Genomic DNA, 15,745 nt, shown 5'->3' on the forward strand with positions numbered 1-15,745 from the left:
GCGGCGGCTGCACTTTTCGGAAAAGTCGTTGCTGCCTGGTTTCCAACTCCGAAGAGCGTCGACGTGACGGGAAGAACGGAAGTGCCAGGGACCGGGTAAGGCCCGCTTCGGTCAATTCGCGCCGACCAAAAAGGGGGACAGAATCGGCAAAGGGGACAAGAAGCAACCACGCTGGGGTTTACCCCGCATTGCAGCAGCCACGGCTCCCTCGCTCGCTCGCACCTCTTTACTCCAACACTCCCACTCGACACATCTTCTCCTTTGACTCATCACTTCAAACACTTCTCTACCAGACGGCACAATGAGCACTTCCACAGAATCGACCAACATCGCAGCCGTGCTCCATGGCGCCAAGGACCTTCGCATTGTAAGTGACTGCAACAGAAGAGCGACAGGCGACCCTTGTGCTCACACGACACCTCACCCCCCGGACCTCGCTGCAGGAAGAGAGACAAAGAACAGCACCAGGTCCTGGAGAGGTACAGATTCGCATTCGTGCCACAGGCTTGTGTGGAAGTGATGCACATTACTTTGCTCATGGGCGGAATGGATCCTTTGCGCTGCAAGCTCCCATGGCGCTAGGGCACGAGAGTGCGGTAAGTCCGGGAGAGACTGGTTGTGTTGGAGCTAAGAGGTACTAGCAGCTAACCAAAGCGTCTTCCTGTCGTCACCCACGGCCCTGCAGGGAGAAATCGTTGCAATCGGCTCAGAGGTTCCGACAGGAAGTAATCTGACTGTCGGCGCCCGGGTAGCCGTAGAGGCGGGAATTCAGTGTAGAAGTTGCGACCGCTGCAAGGAGGGCAGATACAATCTCTGCTCCGGCATGAGATTCGCAAGCTCTGCCAAGACCTTTCCGCACCTCGACGGCACCCTTCAAAAGTACCTCAACTGGCCTTACTGGGCTGTGCACCTGTGAGTGAGCTCCGAAGGCCATGATGCTGGCCGCGACAGGACCTCCCACTCATGCCTCACTGTCCGCCTACCTCTTCCCCGCAGACTCCCATCTGACGTCTCCTTCCGCTCAGCAGCCCTCGTGGAACCTCTGGCCGTGGTATTGCAAGGGTTCCGCCGAGCTAACCTCAAGGCTGGGGAGTCTGTCCTGATCACTGGAGCGGGCGCAGTCGGCCTTCTGGCATGTGCGGCTGCAAAGGCTCTGGGTGCAAGATATGTAGCAGCGGTAGACATCGATGCCAATCGCCTGAAGTTTGCCGTGGACAATGGTTGGGCAGACGAGACATACCTGCTGCCGCGCGGGGCCCCTGCTGCGAGCGGTAGTGTAGAGACCGATGCACGCTTGAGAAGAATGCAGGAGGATGAGCAAACAATCGCCGCTGCTCAGGCTACAGCAGCAAGTCTTTTGGACGCCTTCAAGATCCCAACCGCGGCAAGCACAGGTGAAGTGAATGGCTCTGCTGCACCTCCGAGCGCAGGATTCGACGCCGTCTTCGAATGCTCTGGTGTGCCTTCCTGCGTCCAAGCTGGTATCTTTGCTGCCAGGGCTGGTGGAAGGATCGTGCTCATTGGTATGGGGACTCCTGTACAGACATTGCCAATTGGCGCTGCTGCCCTGAGAGAGGTCGACATTCTAGGAGTCTTCCGATATGCCGGCATCTATACCGGCGCCATTCAGATGCTCTCGCCAGGTGGCTCTCTGGCGGCTGGGTCAAGCAAGAGAGGCAGTATCGAGAGTGTCATTTCGCATACCTTTCCGCTTGCGAATGCTGTCGAGGCTTTCCAGACGTTTGCAAAGGGCAAGGGCGAGGATGGTAGACCGGTGGTCAAGATCTTCATTGAGGACATGTAAACAGTCGCATACTTTGGCGACAGTGACGCGCTACGTGCTACAATAGACGAGTATCTCACATTCTGCTTGATCGAATTCTTTCACGGCTCTCCTTCAGTATCGTACAGATCCTACTACATCCTCTCGCCTTTTGCCTTCCAAATGATGAACCTTTCCCGAGGCTCTGATCCGAAATGAAACTCCGGGCGTGTGGGGCTGGAGTTCCGGCTGTCCGGCAAGGCATCGTCCCGCGTCTTGCCCTTCTACCGCTGCCTTTTCTTCATTTCAGCCCCGGCACTCGACACATTACAAGGGGCGCTTGCATGCCCAACAGTCAGCAAGACTCCTCTGGGCAAGCAGCCTCACAGCACAAGGTAAAGCCCTGTAGCGAGTGCTCACGGCTGAAGCTAAAGTGCAGCAGAGCTCCTTGGCCTTGCCACTCCTGCCGCCAGCGCAACCTCTCCCACCTCTGTCCCGACGGACAACTCTCCACAAGGCCGTACAAGAAGCGAAAAGCTGCAGGTCAGCCTCGACAGCCTCAGGACATCACTCGTCCTGCGCCGGAACCTGTATGGGCAGCTGCCGGCGTTTCCGACTCCCACTCCCCGGATGACGGCATCGAAGCAGAGACAAATGGCGAAGCTACCGCGTCTGGCTCCTCTCTTCGACCGTCTTTAGCGCATGACAGCTTGGAGCGTGCTCGAAGCCTACATCGCCATCAGCAGCACGATGAGGACCGATCTCAATCTCGTAGTCGAGTCGCTCTGCCCTCTCGCTCTCACCTCACGTCCCCTCAAGCACAAGGTTCTACCGGGATCCTCTTCTTGGCCGATCAAGCCCTCGGTCGTCCCCATGCCGACCGGTGGAGCTCTAGTCAACAGTCCCTTCTGCCATCAGCTCCCACTTCGGCACATCGCTCTGCGTCTCTTGCCCATGCCAAGTCTGCCTCGCCTCCCAGCCGGTCCCTCACCGGCAATTCCTCTGCTCATATACACACTGGCTCCAAGCCTGCCACCCAAGATGCCAATCCTGCAGCGACGGACACCTCAATTCCATCTTCACGTAGAGCAAGCGTTGATGCTGGCTTGCTGATAGAGAACGCACAAGGCAGCTACAGCTTCTATGGACCTCAATCTCACAGCTACAATCTTGCACAGCTTTTTGCTGGTCGAGCGAGTCCATCCTTGGCGCTGCCGCCTCTACGTGGCCTCAATGGAGATGCGTCCCAAATGACAGCAGCTCGTGGAGAGCTTTCTCCTGCGTCACACATGAAGCGACCGTCCTTCAGTCCCGAAGGCAGCCAAGCCTCATCGTCTCAAAGGGGCGGGATGTCAGGCAGCGCCAAGAGAGCTTGTCGAGAGCAGATCCTCAGAGAACCTGCATCTTTTCTTGTATTCCCTGGGATGCCATCGCCTTATGGATCTGATGTCATCGTTCAGCAGCTTGGTGCAAGTTTGCCTGGCTTGCGAGACGCCAGAAGGGCCTTTGAGATCTATCGAAAGAATGCAGCTTGGCTCTACGATCCCTTGCCCTCGCTAGCTTCACTTTGGCAGGAATTCTACGGAGGTACCGAAACCCCAGGGAGCCGCCGTCCTCTTCGACTTGCTCTTCTCTACAGTGTGCTTTGCGTCGGTACACTCTTTGATGTCGGTCACTCTCCGTTGCGGCAGGCAGAGCTCAATAGAACATGCGACCTGTACTACCAGCATTCCTGGGCTGCGTGTGCTTTAGCCAACCTCTCAGATTCCCCTTGTCTCGAGCAGGTACAAACGATGCAAATTCTGGGCCAGTACCTCTGCAATCGCGCAAATGGCTCGAAAGCCGACAGCTTCTTTCCTCTGGTGGGAATGGCAATGAGGACCGCAGTGACTCTAGGTCTTCATCGAGGGTCGGCCCTGCGGGGTTGTCAGCTCTCTGACGAGGAATTGCAAAGCCGGCATCAAGCCTTTTGGGAGCTCTACTGCCACGATGCCTTCCGGTCGTTGGCCTACGGCCGCCCATGCAGTGTACAAGACCAGCACTGCGACACGCCCTTCCCCACTCGTGGCCTTGCCAAGACGAGCTTGACCAATACGTTTCACGAGATCAAGTACGAGACTGCGCGAATCCTCAATCGCATTCTTGACCTAGGGCAGCGTACTGATTCGCCCGCATACTCTGATGTCCTAGCTCTGGATCGCTCACTGAGACGACTTTGGGGTCGATTGCCGACGCGATTCCGGTCCACCGCTGGTAGAGCTTCTCTCGAGGCGGTCCAGGATGCAGAAGACAGCAGCGAGTCGTACGACTTCCTTCACAAGCAGGCGGCTGAAAGCGACGTCCAAGTCTTCCTGCAGGGCAACACGGCCATCGCCAACATCAGTCAGTCTCTCCTACACCTCCACCGGCCATGGTTTGTTCGTGCTCTGAGGAGCAAAAAGTCAAATGATCGCAGTAGAGAGTCCGACATCCTCGATTCTCCCTATGCGCGTTCGGTAGTAGCAGTCTCAGAGTCAAGTCGCTCCCTCATCGATGTGGCGCAGTCGGTGCTAGAGTCGACGCCTACTTTGAGCAAGGCAATGAACTTCTTCTGGCACCACTGCTTCAACGCCGCTGTCTGCCAGTGTCTCCACACCCTTCAAGAGCCTTCCAGCGTGAGCGCTCTCGGCGCTTGGGACGACGTGAGGAGAGCAATTTCGATCTTGAGACGAGCACGACCCGATCGGAGCGACGTTGTATGGGCTGGCAAGCTTGAGCTACTGGAAGCGCTGCAGATGAAGACGGAAGAGCGCTTGACGAGTACGACGCATGATGGTCGGACTACTGATAAGGTAGACTCGCGTGAAGCATCGGTTGCAGAGCATCACCTACCGCTCGTTGGAGGAGGTAGTACCCTCAGTGGAGGCAGTCGAAAGAAGGCAGCTCAAGCGAGAGGCGCAGCAGCTGGACGTAAAGGTGTCGAGGCTGTCAAGAACCCCACGCTTCACGCAGGTACGCAAGGAAACAACAGCTCCAGCTACGACGATACCCACTCAGCCACTGCTCCGTCCATCTCTCCACTCACGGAGCACGCGGCCCTGCACAGCGGCACCTCGCCCATGAGCATCACCACCGCGACTTCACACGCCGACGAGTGGCTCAACAATCTCTCTGATGATCTAGCTGGTTTCCTCACTGGAAGACAACGGCAGCAGCAGCAGCAGCAGCGAGCGGAGGGGCTGCACCAGATGGAAAGTGCTTCGCATACTGCTACCAATCTAGATATTGCTGGATGGCAACAGGGCAACGAATGGAACAATGCTGGCGGGAGTGTAGGAGAGATGAGTAGTACTACCGCTACTGCTCCGTCTTCTCAGCTAGATCAGGCCCTCCCATCACAGCAGCAGCAGCAACAGCAGCAGCAGCAGCAGCAAGCCCTCCTTCCTCCATCCCAAGCAGCAACAGCAGCAGCAGCAGCAGCAGCAGCAGCAGCAGCAGCGGCAACGGCTCAAACTCCCTCGGCGGTCATTGAGCCATCCCAAAGTTGGAATACGCTCCTGGCGGATTTACTCCAAGTGGGATGCGAACCTGATACGAATTTCTGGGCGGCAATTGCGAGGGATGGGAGATGAGGATGAGGATAAGAGGGGGACAGGGGGGAGGGGAGAGGGGAGTGTAGTGCGACGATGACGGTATCAGGACGGAGGGCGAGTGGTGGAGAGAAAGGGAAAGTGAGGTACTTTGGCTAAGCTAGGGTGATCGTGCTGAAAGAGTGGAGTACAGAACACGTCGTACAAGCTGGAATCAAACGGAAACGGAATAGAAGTTGTATTATACATGATCATTCTCTGTACTGCACTCCACTGCACATTGGCAATCGCCCCCTCTTGTCTCGTCTTGTCTCGTCTCGTCTTATCTCATCTCATTTCATCTCACTGACAACGGAGGCTCCACCCCGGGCACTGCACCCCACTCGAATTGGTCCAATCTGAACAAGCTCCGCACCTTTTCCGGTAGATCTTCTTCCTTGGGAGCTAGAGATGCATATGGGTCCCGGCTGGCACTTGTTGACGATGCGGAAGTTCGAGCAGTGCTGCCTGCTCCGAACCCTCCGGAGGCTCCACCACCACCAGTACCACCACCACCACCAGCAGCAGCAGCAGCTGAGCCGAAAGGGGAGGGTGTTGCAGAGGTAGCGCTGCTGCCAAATGCGCCTGTGCCGAATCCCCCAGACTGAGGCTGAGATTGGGACCCGAAACTCGCCCCCGTACCAGATCCGAATGTCGCTGATGCACCAAATGCACTCGAAGTAGCAGCTTGCTGACCCAAGGCACTGCTACCTGCTTGCTGCGAGGTCCCGACACCGGCGCCGGAACCGAAAGCGGAGGGTTGACCGAATGCAGATGGAGTGGCGGCAGCGCTCTGTCCGAATGCTGTTGTGGTTGGTTGAGAAGGGTTGCTCGTTGAGCTTGAGCCGAAAGAGGCAAAGCCTGACTGAGTTGCGTGAGGAGCACCAAACGCGCTACCGCCAGTGTTGCTCCCAAACGCTGATGGGGCAGCAGCAGTGCCGAAGGCCTGTGGCTTACCGAATGCGCTGGTATTGCCGGTAGAAGAAGAAGAGCCAAAGGCAGACTGCTGTCCAAAGGCGGAAGGGCTGCCAAAGGCCGAGGGACTGCCAAAGGCCGTAGTCGTCGATTGACCGAATGTCCCTACACCTGATCCTGATCCAAAGGCAGAGGGAGTTGCAGATGCGCTTGGTTGACTTGCACTGCCGCCGAATGCAGATGGTCCAGGTGTGGTTGATGCTCCAAAGGCAGAAGGTCCGCTGGGTGTGCCACCAAATGCCGAAGGTGTACTCGTTGTCTGCGCTCCTCCTTTCAAGGCAGCCAGTGCTTGTGCCCGATTTGATTCTGCTTGCCGCACAGCTTGTGCCTTGTCCCCCAATGCCTGCTGAACTGCTCCGTCACCTCTCCCAAACGCCTCTTCCTCCTTCTTGACGTACTCCTGTACCGCATTGCCTCCAGCTGAGATGGCCTGCAGCGCTTCCACCCTCAGCTCGTCCTGCGAGAAATCACAACCAGCAATCAGATTCGGCTCATACTTGGCTGGACCGAAGACTGAGGAGCGCCACAAGGGACGATTTAGTCGTAGGTCCTCTTCTATTGTCTGCTGAGAGAGATTCACTTGACCTGGAGCGACGTGCGAGGGGACTTGGCTGCTCTGAGCGCCGGGCTGAGGTGAGCTGGCAGCGCCGAATGCACTCTCCTGTTGAGGGGCGCCAAAAGCAGAGGACTGTGAGGCACCCGATTGGCCAAACGCCGAGGGGCTAGAAGTGCTCGCATTTCCTCCAAAGGCTGACCGCTGAGTGCCTGATCCGAATGCCGATGGCGACGAGGCGCTGTTGTTCCCACCCCCAAAGGCTGATGGCCCCCCTCCGAACGATCCAAAGGCGCTGCCACTGCCGCTGCCGCTTCCACTGCCGATGCTGCTACGGCCTGCTGCTGCGCCAAAGGCAGAGCTTCCTCCAAAAGTGGGAGGAGGCGCTGCTGCTCCAAAGCGACCAGCTAAAGATCCTCCACTGCCAAAGGCAGAATTGCCAGCTCCGAATCCTCCTCCCCCAGACGACGAAGGACCGCTGCCGGCGAGATTGGCTGCTGCGCGCTTGTCTGCTGGGTGTTCGAATTTGCACGAATTGCCAAAGGCGCAACGATCTTGCAGGTAGAATTTGCAGACTGTCATGGCAGCATTGCCTCGAGGTGTAGGGGATGAGGTTGTGTGGACGCCCAAGGGAGGAGGAAGGAGTGGAATGGTGACCGTCTACTGCGAAAGAGTGGAAGCGCCCTGCTGCAGCCATGGCCTGCGCGAGGGAAGCGTGTGTTGCTCTCTGGCGGGTGGCCCGAGTGGAGCAGCTGCCAGCTACCGCCGTCCAATCCTTCCAATACCACCACCACCGTCACCATCACCATCACCCTCCGCCCTACACCAAGGCTACCGTATCTCTCCCCTCTGGACTCCTCCACCATGGCTGCACTCTTCCCACCTCAATCGGGCTACAATGCCTCCTACGGCTCCGATCCATACTCTGCCCCCTCTTCCTCCAACCTTCAATTCTATTCCGCCGGCGGACAATCCCAAGGTTCAGGCCCATCGTCAACGGCAGGCTACAGTCGCTCCTCGCTAGAAGGCAACATGTCCGCTGCAGGCGGAGGATCCTCTTCCGCTGCTGGAGCATTCGGTGCTGGGGGTGGTGCGGCTCCTTCTGCAGCGGAGAGGAGCTACATGTCTTCCCAGATGTCCTTTTGGTCTGCTTTTGGCACGGGAGGCTTTCCTGATGAGCCTTCGCTGATGGAAGAGCTGGGAGTCAATCTCCCTCATATCGTGGGCAAAAGTCTCGTCGTACTGAATCCGCTACATCGGTACTCGCCCAATCACCAAAGGGACTCGCACATGATGGATGATACAGATTTGGCAGGGCCGCTGCTGTTCTGCTTCGTCTTTGGTATCCTCCTATTTTTGGTGAGTGTCAAGGCACTCGACAGTAGCCCCCTCGCCGAAGACTGACACATCTCTGCCGGTCTGGTCTCGACCTCGAATCATTCTTCAGGCGGGTAAGTCGCACTTCGGATACATCTACGGAGTGGCTCTGCTAGGCTCCCTCTCGATCTACTTGCTGCTGAATGCAATGTCAGAGGATGGCATCGACGCCTACCGAGTAATGAGCGTGTTGGGATATTGCTTGCTGCCGCTATGTGGGCTAGCCTCGTTGGGGGTCTTGGCAAGAGCATTTGGAGGGTGAGTGACGAAGTTCGCTGCAAATCGCGACAGCCTCGTTTGACGATGCTGACTCCCCACTGGCTCGCCCTCCTACTACTCTACAGAGCTTCTCTGCTACCCATCATTACGCCCTTTTTCATCTTCTGGTCGTCATACTCGTCCTCAGGCATCTTTGCATCAGTACTGCATCTCAATGAGCAGCGATTCCTCGTGGGATACCCCCTCATGCTCCTCTACACGGCCTTTGCAGTCATTGGAATCTTTGGAGAGGACGCAGTGGTCAAGGCGAGTGGGGTTGTCAGGGGCGGCAAGTAGAGCGTCGAAGCACTGTGCAAGGGTGGTCGCGAGAGTATGGGCAAAACCTATGTGTAGTCCTTCATGAGCTCGACCTTGACCTTTGACACACCATCATCATTGGAACACTCAGATCTTTGAGGGCGTCAGCATAAACGTCTGGAATATCGTCCCTGCCCACCCCTCAGCTCACTTGACCTATGTCCAACGTTGTCTGCGCTTTCCCACCCTGGCGCCAGGCGCTCCGTGCCTGAATTCTGCATCAGCACTTTAAAGGAGTGACCTACATGCACCTCAGAGTACACGACGAAGGCTGGTCCTCTCGTCGCTAACTTTATACTAGTCGAAAGATATCACAAGGGGCATTGCAGCAGCGCTTTCATCTTCTTGTAATCTGCAAGACGCAGTGAGGAAGAGGTGCTGCAAGAGGGTCAACATGGAGGTGCCGTGACGAGGCGTCGTCGCGACACGGCCTGCTTCCGTTCCGGCAAGAAAAATTTGAGTCAAAGCGGAAAGCGGACTGGCGGGAGAGCGAGACGATACCACCCACTGCACTACTCTACCAATACACCACGACCTCTTCCAGCATTCCTCTGGCTTGTCTGTTCCTTTTCCTTTCCTTGTGAGGTCTAGCGGAATGAATCGCTCCATTACTGGAGCATGGTCACAGCACCACTCCACACGGCGCGGCAACAAGATCAGCCTCAACTCGCCCTTGCCTGCTACCCCACCTCCGCCCGGTAGCGCAGCAGCTGCAGCCCTTCGAGCCCTCGAGGTAGGACCGGATGGAGGAGCCGCTACTGGACAGGAAGCCTCAGCAGCCGAAGGACAAGGAGTGAACGGCGTCATGGCTTCTGCCAGTGGGTCAATAGATGGGCTCGACACCGCGGCCGAGCAGGGCCCTTCTTCGTCTACTCCTCGCACACGCGAAGCATCCCCAGCTACCCTAGCAAGAGCTTCGACCTCGGCTACTCCCCTCGCCTCTTCCTCTTCCACCTCCGGCAAGCGCAAAGAAGCTCGGACCCCTACATCCACCTCTGCCTCTTCCAAGCGCTCCCGTAAAGCTCTCACCGATCCTTCTGCAATTGCAGAAAAGTACGCTCCCCCCTCGACTTCCCTGGCGGATCTGGGCGGGATTGCCTCTTCCATCGAAAAGGTCCTGGAGCTCATAGCTCTACCTCTTCGCCATGGAGGAGTGTACCACTACATCGGCATGACTCCTCCGCGGGGTGTGCTCCTGCACGGTCCGCCCGGTTGTGGAAAGACGATGCTAGCTGGTGCGATTGCCAACTACTGTGATGTGCCCTTCCTGTCCATCTCTGCTCCTTCCATCGTCAGCGGTACCTCTGGCGAGTCCGAAGCGACGCTACGTCAGACATTTGAAGAAGCGGCTCGTATCGCCCCCTGCATCCTCTTCATCGATGAGATCGACTCTATCACCCCCAAGCGCGAGACGGCGGGTAGGGAGATGGAGCGCCGGATTGTCGCTCAACTCCTTACCTGTCTCGACGACTTGAGCTGGGACAAGACTGGCGGTAAAGCCGTCATGGTCATCGGAGCTACCAATCGACCAGACGCAATCGATGCTGCTCTGCGCAGGGCGGGGAGGTTCGATCACGAGATTGCCCTGGGCGTGCCGGACGAGGCGGGGAGGGAGCAGATCTTGCGGGTCCTGGCAAAGAAGCTGAGGTTGAGCGGAGACTTTGACTTCAAGGCACTCGCTAAAGCTACTCCGGGATACGTGGGTGCAGATCTCAATGCCTTGACGGGGGCGGCGGGAATTCTGGCTGTCAAGAGGATCTTTAGCGAGTTTGGACAAATGCCGGTGCAGCTCGGGCTACTGGATGGAGGAGGAGGCGAAGTCGCAGCAGGAGAGGCAAGCAATGCGGACGTCGAGATGGGCGAAGGAGAGGCAGAGGCTCCGATGACCAATGGCAACAATCCAGAGCAAGAAGCAAAGGACACTTCGACGACGACGACAGCGACACCAGCGACACCGGCAACGCCAGCGACAACGACAGAGTCACAGGTGAACGGCGCTGTTGCTCTCCCTCCTCGGCCCACCCGCTCTTTGGATCCTCTCCCACCCGCCCTTTCCCAATCCCCCATTGCAGCCTTTCTCCTCTCTCACCCCAATCCACTAACAGAAGAGCAACTCGCCCCACTCTCAATTACAAATGGCGATTTCCTCGCCGCACTACCCACTGTTCAACCCTCTTCCAAGCGCGAAGGGTTCGCAACAGTGCCAGACGTATCATGGGGTGACGTTGGGGCGCTGCATGCCACGAGAGAGGAGCTGAACATGGCCATTGTGGAGCCTATTCGTCGACCGGACCTGTTCGCCAGCGTGGGAGTACAGGCTAGCAGTGGTGTCCTGCTGTGGGGTCCACCTGGGTGTGGTAAGACCCTCTTGGCAAAGGCGGTTGCGAATGAGAGTAGGGCAAACTTCATCTCGGTGAAAGGACCAGAGCTGTTGAACAAGGTGAGCAAGGCAGATTCGAGAGAGCAAGCTGCAGATTGTGTATTTACATGAGCATGAGCACTGACCATTCCCCTGCCATTGTCTCCCACTTTCCCTTTCTCTCTTCCCGCTCTGACAGTACGTTGGAGAATCGGAACGAGCAGTACGTCAAGTCTTTTCTCGAGCTCGTACCTCCTCCCCCTGCGTCATCTTCTTCGACGAACTCGACGCCCTGGTTCCAAGGCGAGACGATTCTCTCTCTGAATCTTCCTCCCGCGTGGTCAATACCCTCCTGACCGAGCTGGATGGTCTCGAGTCCCGCGGACAAGTCTACGTCATTGGCGCTACCAATCGACCGGACATGATCGACCCGGCAATGTGTCGTCCAGGCAGGCTTGACAAGCTCCTCTATGTCGACTTGCCTACAAAGGAGGAGCGAGGAGAGATTCTCAAGACGATTACTGCCAAGATGCCCCTGCAGAGGAACGGTGCGGGAGGCGATGAGGCCATGTTGGGTCGACTTGCTGAGGATGCTAGGATGCAGGGCTTCTCCGGAGCGGATCTTGCCAATCTGGCAAGAGAAGCGGCCGTGGGCGCGCTCAAGGAAGCTCTGCGCAGCAGCAGGCAGAAGCTCAATGGCACCAGTATCGATGGTCAGCACTTCGAGCCTGCTCGGGGCTTGGCTGAAGGAGGCCTTGGTGGCGGTCTGCAGGTGGTCATCACCGAGACGCACTTCCTCGAGGCGCTGGACAAGGTTTCACCGAGTGTCAGTGTGCAGCAGAGGGCCAAGTACGCTCAATTGCGTAGCCGTTTGAGCGGCAATCCAGCTGGCAAGGGCAGAAAGGCCGAGGTGAATGGCACGCAGCTACCCAATGGCGTCGGAGGCACAGATGCAGCAGAGTCTGGAGCGGAGAGAGGGGGAGAGGGCGCAGCAATGGCTACTTAGATCGACCGGTGGGAAAAGAGGAATTGGTCCTCGTCTCATTGCTGGCTCTTGCTCTTCAAGAGGGACTCCCAGACTTTGCGCGCCACGTCCAAAAAGACTTTACGGGTTGCCCCTCCTGCCTCTTCCCCACGCACAGCCACGGGCCAACCACTGTCGCCTCCTGCACTGACGGCTGGCTCCAGTGGGATCTGACCCAGGACGGGCAGCTGGAGCGAAGCGGCTAGCTTCAGGAAGGGTTCGGGTGGACCAAAGAGTGGGAGTGGATCTTGTGGGAGGGGTGGAGGAGGGATGTAGTGCGCCATGTTGAGGATCAGACCGGTGGTCTATTGCATAGAAGTGCAGATTGGGAGCAGGTGGAGAAATGTCAATACCTTTCATCCTCTAATGCCACAGTCAGCCCTGACTTTTTGACCCTGACTCACCTCCACGCCGACCTTGCTAAACATCTCCACGCCCTTTCTCGTATCCTCCAGTGCCACCTCCTGTGGCGTACTGACCACCACAGCTCCATCGATCTTGACCAATTGCGTGAGGGTGAGAGCCACATCCCCCGTTCCAGGCGGCATATCAATGACGAGTACGTCCAGTTCTTCTCCCTGCTCGCGCTCTGGTAGCTGCCCCTCCTGAGCACCTTCTTCTCCTTCATACTGAGGTCTTGCACCACTTCGCCAGTCCACGTCGAAGAGGAGCTGCTGTACGGCCTTTTGTACCATCAGACCGCGCCAGACGATGGGCGAGGAGGCTTGCTCCGGTGGGAGGAGGTAGGACATGCTCATTGTTGGAAGTGAATGATTTGTGAGCGGAATGAGGGCGCCGGCTGTACGTTGAGGATCGTAGGGGAGACTAGGAAGGCTTCAGTACTGCAAACTTTCCACCGTGAGATATCTTGACCCAGGGGAATACCCTGCCAATGCCAATACTCACCCTTCGTAACCTCCGCTCCCATCTCCCCCCTATCCAATCCAAGCAACTTCGGCACAGAAGGTCCAAAAATGTCCAAATCCAACAACCCGACTCTAGGCGGTCTACTCGCTCCCTCGGGTGGTGAGCGTAGGAGAGACAAGGCGAGATTGGCAGCAACGGTACTTTTGCCTACGCCGCCTTTACAGCTGCTCACTGCGAGGACACGACGGACAGAGGGGAGGGAGCGCTTTGCAGGTGGGCCACCACGGGAGCGCTGGGGCATTTTGGGTGGACGAGGTGGATCGGAACTGCGGGGAAGACCCTGAAGAACATAATGAGGCAGGGTGAAGAAGGGGTGAGGGTTCAGCGAAGGCTTCTTGGCAGGCTGGGATAGGCAGTGATCATTACTCACCAGGGGATTCTCATGACTGCACTGCCGCAAAGAGATGTGCAGGGCACGCCTTTGGCAGACATGTTGCGCCGATGATGTAGATGGGTACAGTACAGTTCTAACCAGTGACGAGCCTGCACTTGCGAGGGACGCCATGGTGACAGAGAATCGTGCTGACAAGGGCGAAGAGGCAGGGCAGCTAGTCGGAAGGAAGGAATGAGTAAGAGCAACACTCACACACAACCTCTTTCCGACTCTCTTTCCGATGGATGACTAAGCAAGCATCAACGACCTCGCAGGCCTACACCCCTGTACACCTCTTTCCTTCGCATGTTCCTTTCTTTGACTTGTATGCACAAGGCAAAACGAATGTAGCAATGCTGTGTGTACTCTGTTGCGCCCACACCAACTCTGAGTATTCCTGGAAAGATGGTGACCTCCTCGTGTCTCCGTCAGCTCTCTCCCGTACTGGTCTCCTTCTCGCGACGCTTCCAGTCCTCCTCTACAATCATGTCACCATTGCTCACAGCAGCAATGCCATGCCACGTCAGGCCAAATCCTCTGAAAAAGTTTCATCAATGCTAGTGTCTGCGAACTTGGAAGAGCAGACGCGGAGAGGGGGAGGATGGGAGATGTGGAGGACAGGGAGAGAGGAGAAGAGTGGAGGAAACAACTGGCGACCGACCAACGCGGGTGGGATACGACAATGGCGGAGGGACTGAAGCTCGATGAGTGGGAAAGAGCGAGAATAAGAGCGAGCCTTCGTGACAATCCCGAGCTTGGATCTTCTCCTTAGGCGTACGCGATCAGCGCAACGATCATTCTGGTCAGGGCAAATCACCGGCGTGCTGGTCAGAACGGGCTTGTTCGGCAACGCTCCAATGTCAAACTGCAGTACTCACCTATACAGGTAATAGAAGAAGCTCAATAGGTAGAAGCCCAGCTTGAAGAAGCACTCCTTCTTGTGCCCACTTAGCGTGCGGAAGATTTCTGTCGCGTCCAGTAAGTGGTTCTTGTTCATCACTCTGCAAGAGAGACATGGGAGAAGCAATGGAAATGTCAACACTCTGGCCATCTTCAGCGCCGTCTCGTCGCACTATACGTACTTGTTGACATTGTACGCCACTAGCTGTGTATTGAGCAGGAATGCCACCCATTGCCCAGTCAAGAGGAACAGCGTGGTGAGGACGGCGTGGGCAATGTATTCGGGGAGAGTGAACTGATAGGAAAGAGTAAGGAGCGTCAGCATACCCGATCTTATCTGTCTGCTAGGATTGTCCAGACCACAAGCCAGAAGGCCTGCATCGACAATGAGAGCAGCGTTCTAGACTCCGGCCTCTCCGTCACCTCCAGACTCCCGCCTTCAAGCTAGCCCATGCTTGATGGCGCGAAGCTGGCCACGCTCATCACACTCTGTCTCTTCCTTCTCATTTATGACCGCCGCGTCGATCCTCACCTGGTTGAGCTTGTTGCATAGGTCGATGGGGTTGATGTAGTCGCATTCGAGATCAGAGAACATGATGATCTGAGAGGGTGGGAGAGTGCAATGGTGTGAGGGGGAACGATCAATGTCAGCTTGAGTCTGCGAAGATGGACAAAGTCAGACTGCTGATGCTTGTACTCACGTAGAAGACCATGGTGAAGAGGAGCGCGGCTGCTACCAGCACGGCAAATAGGAAGAGCCAGCCTGTGGAGGTAGATGGAGGGGGAGCAGACTGTCAGCTCACTGCCTCAATCTTGTGTTGCATTGCTGATCTCAGAGCATCTGTAGCCTGGCATGTATGATCCAGGCCTCTCCAATGAGCTTCTGAGGCCCGCCCAAGGCTTTGACATAGGCTCGTCCCAGACACGGTGAGGTCCGCCTGGCTCCGATCTCGCTGGCTCAGCACCCGCGCTCGAGATACGGCTTGTGTAGCGCTTCGACTCCCCCGCAGGACGCTTGGCACCTTTGATCATCGTCGGCGGAGCTTATTGGTCGCACTCTCGGTTGCCGTAGTCCCAGACGTGCCATGCCCACCCCTTTCATTCCCCTACCTCCGCGATCCTTCCTCTTCCGCATGGGCTGATTCACGCGCCGTGCTGCTGCTGCTGCTGCTGCTCGTCCCTCTTTTGCAACGCACCTTCGCCTGGCATCTTGAGGTATTGGTAAAGAGTGGGCGGGAAGAGGTAGGTTGAGTCCGAGGTTGCGTGTACAGCAGATGTTCCTTGGGCGTTGTTGCCTGTATGATTGCTGAG

The 15,745-nt window shown here is 57.0% G+C and overlaps 7 protein-coding genes across 7 annotated transcripts; 4 read left to right on the forward strand and 3 right to left on the reverse strand.

Annotated features, from left to right (window-relative positions):
• Window positions 1-175: 175 nt before the first annotated feature.
• BCV69DRAFT_272354 (GroES-like protein) lies at window positions 176-1,943 on the forward strand. The gene is made up of 4 exons (XM_025490976.1): window positions 176-367; window positions 444-596; window positions 686-912; window positions 997-1,943. Exons 1-4 carry the CDS (start codon window positions 302-304, stop codon window positions 1,802-1,804), a joined length of 1,254 nt encoding a protein of 417 aa, XP_025346263.1. The 5' UTR covers window positions 176-301; the 3' UTR covers window positions 1,805-1,943.
• Window positions 1,944-2,056: 113 nt separating this feature from the next.
• Window positions 2,057-5,730, forward strand: BCV69DRAFT_284258 (hypothetical protein). Its single transcript, XM_025492978.1, has one exon. It carries the CDS (start codon window positions 2,107-2,109, stop codon window positions 5,371-5,373), a length of 3,267 nt encoding a protein of 1,088 aa, XP_025346264.1. The 5' UTR covers window positions 2,057-2,106; the 3' UTR covers window positions 5,374-5,730.
• BCV69DRAFT_284259 (hypothetical protein) lies at window positions 5,321-7,560 on the reverse strand (the record flags this gene model as incomplete). The annotated part of the gene is made up of 1 exon (XM_025492979.1): window positions 5,321-7,560. A coding segment is annotated over exon 1 (1,807 nt), but the record flags the coding sequence as incomplete, so codon positions are not given.
• A 121-nt stretch (window positions 7,561-7,681) lies between these two features.
• BCV69DRAFT_284260 (Yip1-domain-containing protein) lies at window positions 7,682-9,027 on the forward strand. The gene is made up of 3 exons (XM_025492980.1): window positions 7,682-8,257; window positions 8,346-8,533; window positions 8,620-9,027. The coding sequence occupies exons 1-3, from the start codon at window positions 7,763-7,765 to the stop codon at window positions 8,828-8,830; spliced, it is 894 nt and encodes a 297-aa protein (XP_025346266.1). The 5' UTR covers window positions 7,682-7,762; the 3' UTR covers window positions 8,831-9,027.
• A 336-nt stretch (window positions 9,028-9,363) lies between these two features.
• Window positions 9,364-12,541, forward strand: BCV69DRAFT_284261 (AAA-domain-containing protein). The gene is made up of 2 exons (XM_025492981.1): window positions 9,364-11,291; window positions 11,410-12,541. The coding sequence occupies exons 1-2, from the start codon at window positions 9,447-9,449 to the stop codon at window positions 12,214-12,216; spliced, it is 2,652 nt and encodes an 883-aa protein (XP_025346267.1). The 5' UTR covers window positions 9,364-9,446; the 3' UTR covers window positions 12,217-12,541.
• On the reverse strand, window positions 12,234-13,726 carry BCV69DRAFT_44608 (P-loop containing nucleoside triphosphate hydrolase protein). Its single transcript, XM_025495287.1, has 4 exons — window positions 13,532-13,726; window positions 13,141-13,441; window positions 12,639-13,033; window positions 12,234-12,539 (listed from the first exon to the last, which is right to left on the reverse strand). The coding sequence occupies exons 1-4, from the start codon at window positions 13,664-13,666 to the stop codon at window positions 12,252-12,254; spliced, it is 1,119 nt and encodes a 372-aa protein (XP_025346268.1). The 5' UTR covers window positions 13,667-13,726; the 3' UTR covers window positions 12,234-12,251.
• Window positions 13,727-14,408: 682 nt separating this feature from the next.
• On the reverse strand, window positions 14,409-15,198 carry BCV69DRAFT_251248 (cornichon; the record flags this gene model as incomplete). Its single annotated transcript, XM_025490419.1, has 4 exons — window positions 14,409-14,535; window positions 14,617-14,729; window positions 14,967-15,035; window positions 15,136-15,198. Coding segments are annotated over 4 exons (372 nt in total), but the record flags the coding sequence as incomplete, so codon positions are not given.
• Between the last annotated feature and the right edge of the window lie 547 nt (window positions 15,199-15,745).

The sequence above is a fragment of the Pseudomicrostroma glucosiphilum genome (genome assembly GCF_003144135.1).
Source record: "Pseudomicrostroma glucosiphilum strain MCA 4718 unplaced genomic scaffold BCV69scaffold_12, whole genome shotgun sequence".
Lineage (NCBI taxonomy): Eukaryota > Fungi > Basidiomycota > Exobasidiomycetes > Microstromatales > Microstromataceae > Microstroma > Microstroma glucosiphilum.

What these genes read in the sequence shown, in the direction of transcription:
- BCV69DRAFT_284258 (XM_025492978.1), top strand. Translation starts at nt 2,107, where the DNA reads ATGCCCAACAGTCAGCAAGACTCCTCTGGGCAAGCAGCCTCACAGCAC.
- BCV69DRAFT_44608 (XM_025495287.1), bottom strand. Translation starts at nt 13,666, where the DNA reads ATGGCGTCCCTCGCAAGTGCAGGCTCGTCACTGGTTAGAACTGTACTG. An exon ending in GGGAGCGGAGGTTACGAAGG is followed by an intron (nt 13,034 to 13,140) that starts GTGAGTATTGGC and finishes CTCAACGTACAG; the next exon opens with CCGGCGCCCTCATTCCGCTC. An exon ending in TTAGCAAGGTCGGCGTGGAG is followed by an intron (nt 12,540 to 12,638) that starts GTGAGTCAGGGT and finishes TCTATGCAATAG; the next exon opens with ACCACCGGTCTGATCCTCAA.
- BCV69DRAFT_284260 (XM_025492980.1), top strand. Translation starts at nt 7,763, where the DNA reads ATGGCTGCACTCTTCCCACCTCAATCGGGCTACAATGCCTCCTACGGC. An exon ending in TTGGTATCCTCCTATTTTTG is followed by an intron (nt 8,258 to 8,345) that starts GTGAGTGTCAAG and finishes ATCATTCTTCAG; the next exon opens with GCGGGTAAGTCGCACTTCGG. An exon ending in TTGGCAAGAGCATTTGGAGG is followed by an intron (nt 8,534 to 8,619) that starts GTGAGTGACGAA and finishes ACTACTCTACAG; the next exon opens with AGCTTCTCTGCTACCCATCA.
- BCV69DRAFT_284261 (XM_025492981.1), top strand. Translation starts at nt 9,447, where the DNA reads ATGAATCGCTCCATTACTGGAGCATGGTCACAGCACCACTCCACACGG. An exon ending in GACCAGAGCTGTTGAACAAG is followed by an intron (nt 11,292 to 11,409) that starts GTGAGCAAGGCA and finishes CCGCTCTGACAG; the next exon opens with TACGTTGGAGAATCGGAACG.
- BCV69DRAFT_272354 (XM_025490976.1), top strand. Translation starts at nt 302, where the DNA reads ATGAGCACTTCCACAGAATCGACCAACATCGCAGCCGTGCTCCATGGC. An exon ending in GCGCCAAGGACCTTCGCATT is followed by an intron (nt 368 to 443) that starts GTAAGTGACTGC and finishes ACCTCGCTGCAG; the next exon opens with GAAGAGAGACAAAGAACAGC. An exon ending in CCTTACTGGGCTGTGCACCT is followed by an intron (nt 913 to 996) that starts GTGAGTGAGCTC and finishes TCTTCCCCGCAG; the next exon opens with ACTCCCATCTGACGTCTCCT.